At 49.4% G+C, this 8,925-nt stretch overlaps 1 protein-coding gene across 1 annotated transcript; it reads left to right on the top strand.

Moving 5' to 3' along the window:
* The first annotated feature begins 4 nt into the window (after positions 1 to 4).
* On the top strand, positions 5 to 3,759 carry LOC107320798 (orexin receptor type 2-like). The gene has a single exon (XM_032447699.2). The coding sequence runs from the start codon at positions 127 to 129 to the stop codon at positions 1,453 to 1,455; it is 1,329 nt and encodes a 442-aa protein (XP_032303590.2). The 5' UTR covers positions 5 to 126; the 3' UTR covers positions 1,456 to 3,759.
* The last annotated feature ends 5,166 nt before the right edge of the window (positions 3,760 to 8,925 follow it).

Raw genomic sequence — 8,925 nt, 5'->3', positions numbered from 1 at the left:
GGCAGCAGCTCGCTCACCCCTTCTCTATGCACCCTCTCTTGCAGGCGCGGTCCCAGGTAAACATGCTCGGAGTGCTCAGAGCAGCGTGGCAGGCTCTGCCCTGTTAGCCCCCGGGGGGGCTCAGCCATGAATTCCTCTCCCCCTACCCCCGGTGCCCCCCCCAGTCTGCTCCAACTGTGGCAGGAAGAGAACCAGACCCAGGGCGGGCTCTGGAATGGAAGCCAGGAGCTGGGCTGGGAAGAGCTGGAGGAGATGCTGTTCCTCTTCGCCAAGGAGCCCATTACCATCAGCCTGACTGCGATGTACCTCGTGTCCTTCGTGGTGGGCTTTGTGGGGAACATCATGTCCATCAGGGTGCTGACGCGAAAGCGCCGGAGCCGGGTGTCCAGCCTGAGTGCCACCCGCAGCCTCCTCATCAACCTGGCAGTGTGCGACCTCATGGTGGTGTGTGTCTGCATGCCCATCACCGTGGGCAACCTCATCTACAAAGCCTGGGTGTACGGGGACTTCCTCTGCCGGGCTGTGCCCTTCATCCAGGCTGTTTCTGTCTCTGCCAGCGTCCTCAGTCTGACCGTCATCAGCGTGAACCGCTACTACAGTGTGCACAACCCACTCAATGCCCGCTCCTTCTTCACCCAGAAGAGGATCCTCAGCGCCATCCTGGTGGTGTGGCTGCTGTCCTCGGGAATATGCATGCCCCTCATCTTCATGAACAGACGGGATGAGATTGGGGTAGTGGAGGGCTTGCCCCTGGTGTTCTCCATCTGCAGGGAGATTTGGCCTCAGGAGAGGCTCAAGCAAGCCTATAACTTTCTGCTTTTCTGTGCCCTTTACTGCCTGCCCGTCCTGTTCAACATGGTCATCTGCTTCCTGACAGTACGCCGGCTGTGGAGCCGCAGCAGCCAGCTGAAGGAGAGCAGTGCCCTGAACCGCTCGCTGCCAGCCTCCAGGCTGAAGATTCGCAAGAAGGTCGCCCAGATGGTGGTGGCCTTGGTCCTGCTGTTCGCCATCTCCTGGCTGCCTGTCTACCTGATGGACATCTGGATCGATTTCAACATCCCCAAGTCTTTGCAGGATGTGACTCCTTCTCCTTGGATCCTGCAGCTCAGACCTTTCGCCCAGTGGCTTGGCCTCAACAATTCCAGCCTCAACCCTATATGCTATTGTTTCGTTGGGAACCTCTACAGATCAGCCAAGGAAATGAAGAGCAAATACCACCAAAGAATGATCTCTCTCTTTAACTTCTCTCTGTCCGAAGGGACAACCCGTTCCTCAGTCCCAGAGCTGTTCTCTTATCAGAGCCCAATGGAGCCTGCCAGGAAAGGGTGCTCTGCCACACCTACCATGGGCAGGAGGGCCCAGGGAGACCCTGGCACTAAGAATAAGTGTGGACACTTGAAGCCTTGCCAGCACCCACCTCTGAACACTGTCTCTAGTGAGAACACTTCCTTATGATTCTGCTCAGGAAGTGCACCTCATTTCCTCCTCTGCATTTAAGGATTCTTAAAAGATCTTTATGAACCAGATACTTTAATGATGGAAAAAAACCCACTTTCTTCTAAGCACTCCCACCACCAGCTCAAAAATCCAGGCAGGGAAAGAAGAACATGTGGAAAATATATTTTAACACAGATCAAGTTTTAAGACAAATGATTTCCACTGGGGACAACCAGCTGCACAACCTGTTACACAGGCAGAGCAGCTCCCCAATGGGGGGGCTCTTCTCTGCAGCTCCATCTCCGAACAAAACAGCAGAGGCATTGGGATACAGCAGTGATTTGATTGCTTGCTGCTGCTCATCCTGTGCTGATAGCAAAGCCAGGGCAGGCACTCTGCTGCAAAGATGTCAGTTGTCGTCACAAATAGTGAAGAAACGCTAGGAACAGTATCATAAAAAATTAGTGAGGGATTTCACACGCTTTGTCACTTGAGATTTCATTGCCTGACCATATTGTTTCACTATATCATGCAAATAAATTCTCCTGATGTGAAGAGACGGTGCCAGAAGTGCTGAAGCAACCATTGCCACTCCACGTTTGGAAATTCAGAAGGGAGAATGTAGCCTTGGAGGTGATGTAGAAAATGCAGTAGGAAAATATTTGTTGGGTATTGGCTCTCTTGTTCTTACAGCTATGTTCCTGTGCACGGAGTGGAAAGAACTGGGCTTCTATTAACATGATTTGCACTTGAAAAACCAGCTCTTTCTCAGCTATGTCCGTACCGAACAAAGTCACCGGCATGTGAAAATAAAAATAGAAAGTGTTTTATAGCTAATAAAATCAGAAGCAAATAATGCAATGTAATTTGTCTGGGAAGGCGAGAATCAAAGTTCTTTCTCTTCCTGAGGATCAGAAGTAGGTTAAAACCTATTTCTTCCATCATGTCTTTTGAAAAAGGTCTTCATAAATAAACACTGTATTTTTATTAGGTTAGCATTGAAAGACCTCACTAAAGCGTATGAGCCCTATTGCAACAAACATCTGTATTGGTAAGGAAATATTTCTCTCAAAGATCTCAGAATGAAAACACACCAGGCCAGGCAACAGGTGAGAGGGAAAAGGAGTGAGCTGTGACCCACAAGGATGGAAGGAACACAGATCAGCCCCTGCTCTGTGTCTATACAGTGCTGCGCATAAGGGGTTGTGGAAACGTCAATGCCACGGTGCTGAGCTCCAGGTGGGAGCTGCAGGGAGAAGGCATTGGGCAGCCCAGGATGGGGTCTGCATCTCATGGGAGTTTGTAAGACTGTGAGCTTTCTTACTGCTGAAAAATGGAATGATGTCTGGGGAAATACAGGTCACAGAGCAAATCCTCCTGCCTTTTAGGGCGCCTTGTGCTTACACAAAAGAATTAAATAATAGAGGTCATAAAATAGCCATTCTAGCCAGCAGGATTTCCACCTCTTTAATGATTGTTAACAAACATTTTACATTGCTAATTATCTGCTCAGAAAACAAGAGATTCCTTTTTAATGCAGCACCATCCGCAATTTGTATTCCCTCTTTGTGTGAAGGAGAAAGAAATTACAACAGCCAGCTTTATTTTGCGTGAGGAATGTCTTTTATGTGTTCTGGCAGATGAGATCATCTGCATTTCTGCAGGTGATATAGGAGCGTACCCCCTGCTCGGTGTTTTAGCAGCTGTGGAGGAAAACCTGTGAAGATTTTATTTCCTCTTTCAAGGCACATTTTTAGGGCTGGCACAATGTGTTGGGCTGAGGAGCACCGTCAGCTTGATACAGGTCCTGGGGACAGATGTCTGCCGCCCACAGACCAGATGTGACAGTGCTGAGACCTCCCCACCTTGCCCTGACCGATGTGTTTAATCCTGTCCTACAGAAATTGTACTGAAAGGGACATGGAAATGCTGGCCCAGCTGCACCCTATGTGGCAGGCAGCTCTGAGAATGGCTGGACCAAATGATGCCATCAGTGATGCAAGAAACCCACACTGACAAAGCTTCCCATTGGAATTTTGTTGCCCCCTCAGCTCATGATCTGTCTCCTTGGTCCCACTCTGGAAGTCTCTCTGCCCTCCATGGAGACCCAGTGGGGCTGTAGGTTCTCCTGAAGGTTCCTGTGCCTTTCTCTCCTGACAGCAAATGCCCAGGTCCTTTTCCAACCGCACAGACCTCCAAGACACACCGTGACAAATACCCCTCCTGCTGCACAGGGTTATCTCTTCACACTCTTCAATGTACTGTTTTTCAGTCTCGTTTGGTGTTCCTTTTCCTATAATAAAGACAAACTGCTCTGTTGAACTGCTCTTGGTCTCCTTCTGTCACCCCTTCTCCAGCTGCTTCCCCCCTGTTTGTTCTGCAGAGGAATGTCCCCAGACCCCTCCACTGTTCCTTCCCAGTGGTCAGTTTCCCCCAGCCTATTTCCTATTCCCTTCTCTGATGCCAATCCCAGTGCAATCTGCCCCATTGTGCAGAACCACTCAGAGAGCCCTAGCTCCTTTTACCCAGTAGCTGACAGGTAGTGATGGATTTTGGCTGTCACAACCTTACAACCTTGGGTAAATGGGGAGTGGTGACGTCAATGTAAAAGATGCTGCATCCCATGAGCAGCTCCGCTGGTGATTCCATTAACCTGAGCCAGGCTGTGCAGCACAGCAGTGCCTGTGTATCTCATGCACGCTGAAATCTCTGCTCCTTGGGAATCAAATTCCCCCCACTCCCATCTGATAAAACACCTTCTATTTGTGCCTGAAAAGACATGGAAGGTCCTCCAGGCCGTGCATGCACCTCATTCTGGATGTACTCATAGGCATTCAAGGTCTCGTGGCCCTTTGGGGAATGGGAGCAGACACAGATCTGAGTGGTGAACGAGGATGATTTCCTCAAAGAAGCTCAAAGCAAAAAGCCTCACACTTGGTGTGCAGTTGAGGAAATGTGTTTCTCTCTAAATGCCCCCAGACAGACTGAAAATGGGAATTTGAGATGTCTTGAGGGCAGTGCCTTCCCGCAGCAATGCTGCTAATGCATCTAAGTCCCACACTTACCCCCATGGGTCCTCCTTTTCTTCTTTGCCACCAAGTCAATACAGGCGTTTTATCAGTCCACCAAAATAGCATATTTAAAACAGCTTCACTCGAATCCTCTTGCTGCTATAAGGACTTACAGACAGGCACAGCTTTCTAGCTCTCGCTGGGAATATCCCGCAGTCTCCTCTTTTACTGTCAGTATTGTCTCAATAATGCTATGGATTTATTCTCCACCTGTGAACCACTGGAGAGAGAAATAAATAAATAGAGCCTTTCATATGAGGCATCACAGAGGCATGTAAAATCATGACTGGTATGTAGCACTCATATGGAGAATGATGAATCACTCCTTATAATAATGCACCCCAGGAAGCCGATGGAATGACGAGATGCATGCAGAAGGGTGAGGCAGCCCCTCATGCCCCACTGCCAGCAGGGCTTGTGCTGAGTTAGGAGCAATGTGAGGAGCTCAAGGAGCTCAAAAGGAGACCGGGTAGCTCCCAGCAAAGAGGGCCATTGGGGGCTATGAGAAGCAATGATGCAATATGTGGCAGTGAGGTTGTTGGGTCTATAACCTATAGCTTCCAATCTAAGTCCTTCCCAGCACTGCTCATAATGTAGCATGGGAAGCAGGATGCTGGGCTCCCTGCAAGTTAAGATCATAGAATCAGAAAGGCTGGAAAAGAGCTCTGAGATCATCTAGTCCAGCCATCAACCCATCACCACCATGATCAGTGCTGGACTATTCTGTGCAGTTATTCCTACATCCCTATGAAAATAAAACAAAATTTAAAAGACCTGCATTAATCTGAGTCCTGTTTTAAAGAAAAGAAGGAGGGCAGAGGCTGATTTCAGACCTGGCATAAATCGATCAAGAGTAAAACTTCACAGGACACAGCCACCCGGAGGTAGGACACGTTCCTGCTGACACAACACTGCGAAATGCTCACACAGCCGCTTGCAGAGCAGCACCCGAGGAGTCCCAGCGGACACACACAGAGCCTTCACTGGTGCAACAAACCAGCAAGAGCAGCTCCGGCCTGATTTTAGCTTTCATCAGTCCTTTCAGTGGGTCAGCACTTTGTTGCAGCAATCCTGAGCATCCCAGAGAGAAGAATCTCCTCTGATGGGGAACTCCTGCCTGTTGGTGCCTTGCATATCCCCTTTTATATACTTTTATATACTCTGGTTTCTCTTCAGATCATATTCTTTTTAATAAGGATGGTGAGGCAGTGACACAGGGTGCCAAGACAGGGGATGGTGCTTCATCCCTGGAGACACCCAAAGTTGGGTGGGATGGGGCTCTGTGCTCCTGATGGAGCTGTGGGTGTCCTGGCTCATTGCAGGGGAGTTGGAGTAGCTAACTTTTAAAGGTCCCTTCCAACTCAAACCATGCTGTGATACTATGATTCTATCACATGTACTGATGCTGGGACTCAATATAGGTTGGAATCTGGCTATTGAGTTATCCACACCACCAGCAGACCCAGGCACAGCTCCACTGCCTCCTTCCACACCACAGCACATCCCATACAGCAACACCAGAGCTGTCCTGGCTCAGAATAACTACAGGAACTGGGAGAGCACGGGAGCTGTGTGGGTTTCCATCATGCTGCAGTGTCCTTGTAGTAGAGAAGCAGAGTGGAAGTTTTCCAGGGAAATTCAGCATAGCTCAGTTAACCTTTGTGATTATATTCAGCATACAAATAAGTCCTGGAGGCTGCTGGAAAAACAAATGAGGGCAACTATGAGCAGGCACAGCTGAGGAGACCACTGAAGCCCTGCAGGAAAGAGGCAGCACACACAGCAGCACTGCTTGGCTGGCAGACACAGGGCTCATGGAAGGCTTTCCGCACTCTCTAACAATGAATGGTGAGGTCAGCCCTGGGCACAAGGGCTGCAGTGGGTTCTTCTTTCACCTGCTGAAAGTCTTCAGGCAAAGCCCCAGCACTCAGAGCCAGTGTGAGGCCACGCCAGGTCAGCACAGCGCTGCTGCTGCTCCCAGCCATCCCTTACAGCCCACAGCAGAGGCTCCAGGTGCCCTAATTTAGGGACTGCACTCTCAGCTTCAGACTGATGGGAAAACCTGATTTGGGGCTGAGGGGGAAGCAAACATTATATCTGGATAGGAAAGGTTGGTGCTTTCTGCCTTATGGGGATACCGCTGGCTAAAGGTCGTCTCATAACTATTATTGCATTAATATTTTATTAAAGTAATAATTAAAAAATTATTTCAGCAATAAGGGTGGATTTAGCACTTGCAATGGGCATTTTTTGAAGGGAGGAATTCGGAGCAAAGCCCTCCTGCTTGCTGTCTGTGGCTGATGGCAGCAAAGCCCTTGAAGCAGTCAGAGCCCACAGTGCTGGCAAAGGATGGGCTTGTTGTCACTGCCTGGGAAGGGGACACCCCATGGAGATGCAGTGTGACTCTTAATTTCAGCTATTTCCTACGCCTGGTATTTTCGTATTGCATCCTTTTACATTGAAGGGAGCTGTTGGCTCTTGTTGCTGGCTGGGGGGAATGTAATCCAAGGAGAATGTATTTTCTAAAATACAGATGGAATTTCTGCACCTGGGCTTTGAAAAAATCCAGGAAGGATCAATGTGTCCTCATGTGCCTCGCTGTGTCTCTCTGAGTTTTTACGACAACAGTCAGACACTGCAGAGCACAGAACGCCGTGTGCAGGGCAGGATAGAATAGCCAGGCCTCAATCATTCCTTAATCAGACATGCCTTTCTCAATTGCAGACCTGTGCCAGGCTCTCTGGGTCCGGTCTGCAAAGAAATGAGCAGACAGCACTGTGCTGCTCTGGCTGTACTACACAGCAGGACCTCTGCAGAAGCACCCCAGGGTGTTGGTGGCTGTCTGAGCAGCACCCCCAGCTCCACACCTCCAGCACGGAGGAGGATGGAAGGAAGGATTGAAGTAGCCATTTCAGATCCTCAGCAAGGCTGGGCATGAGAACAGCAGGGTAACCACAAGCTGGAGATGCCCCAGAACCCTCTGGGTGGCTTCACAGCTTGTCCCTGTCCCACATGCTGCCCACTCTTTGCCTTTTTCCATTTTCCACTTGAGGTTTTTGCAGTCAATCACCGCTTTCCTCTCCTCATCCATTCACTAACAAGACTGGGGCTGATGAATTAAAGATCTGTGCAGAGGGATGTTTAGGCAGATGTATCCCTCATCTGGTGTTTGCAAGGCATGAGCCGTTATCTCACAGTGTGGGGTAGGAAAAAGTGGGAAAACATTCAGGAAATAACCAAAAGAATATAAAAGGGAATGTAAGAGAAGCAAATCCAGACAGCGAGATGAAACTATCTTTAGGCAATTACTGGGGAAGAAATAGAGCTGCCAAGGATATTAGAGCTCTTATGCACCTGCTAATCTGTTCTGATAAAGGTCTGACCAGCTCAGCTAAGAACACCATTAAATCTGCAGTAATCGGTGCCAGAGGCAGCCCAAGGGCTCAGCAGCTGCGTGCCCCAGGAAGGCCATTTCCAGCAGGGATGTGCACAGCCCACAGCAGGTACATGCTACCTGCCCCTGGGATGGAAGCACATCACCCAAGTTGCAGCGAGTCAGTAACCTCCCTCATTGCCTTTACCCTGCTTTTCTTAAGGCTCCATCCAACGCTTCTGACTTCTAACATTGTTCTTTCGTGTTCTGTAGCTTAGGGGAAAGCAAGAAGTTCCTACATGGCTTCACAGCATGGATCAGTGATCAGTACTTACAGCTGACTCACAAAATCTGCCATGTCATGAAGTCTCTCCAAAAGCTTCCAAAGCCAATGACCTGGTGAGGTCCCTGGCAGAAATACATCGAGAACGTACAACATGAAGAGAACAGGAGCAAAAATTCTCCTAAGTCCTGCAGGTGCAAAGCGTCAGCCTGCCCCTTGTAGACCCAGAGTGGGACAGGCATCACAAGTCTGCGTGCAGCCTGGAGCCTGTGGCAGGCCAGGTCGGGGCTGTCAGCCTGGCACAGATGTGAGTGCCTGACAAGGCGATGGGAGGCTGCCTCCCCCGCAGTGTGTCCGAGCCTCCTTTGTGACTGGAGACGTTATCTGCTGCCTGAAAGCACACAGACTGCCTTCCTTTTCATTGCCTCTCCACCACTGTTGACTTCAGCAGCATTTCTTCTGATTTATACCAGCAGAAGCTCAGAGCGAAGCCCACAGCGAGCAAAGTGCTGTCAAGGTGAGGTTCCTGTCACATCAGCTGCCATAATTCCATCGACTTAATGAATCTACTCCTAATTTACAAGTCAGAGCCGGATCGAGCACCAGCAGCTGAGTATAACGGTGCCATTTTTATATATTCAAATTTATACCTGAAATAAACACCATGTTAGATCTTTCCAACAGGTCTGAACTGCAGCGTGTTCCTATTTCTCCCTGCAGAAGGGTGAAATTCTCTTTAATGTTTTGAGGTAGCCTTCATG

Source organism: Coturnix japonica, chromosome 13 (genome assembly GCF_054131305.1).
Source record: "Coturnix japonica strain WE chromosome 13, WE-NBRP24, whole genome shotgun sequence".
NCBI classification, from domain to species: domain Eukaryota; kingdom Metazoa; phylum Chordata; class Aves; order Galliformes; family Phasianidae; genus Coturnix; species Coturnix japonica.
This window is presented reverse-complemented; position numbering and strand designations above follow the sequence as displayed.

Coding starts and splice junctions, on each gene's coding strand:
- LOC107320798 (XM_032447699.2), top strand. CDS start 127: ATGAATTCCTCTCCCCCTACCCCCGGTGCCCCCCCCAGTCTGCTCCAA.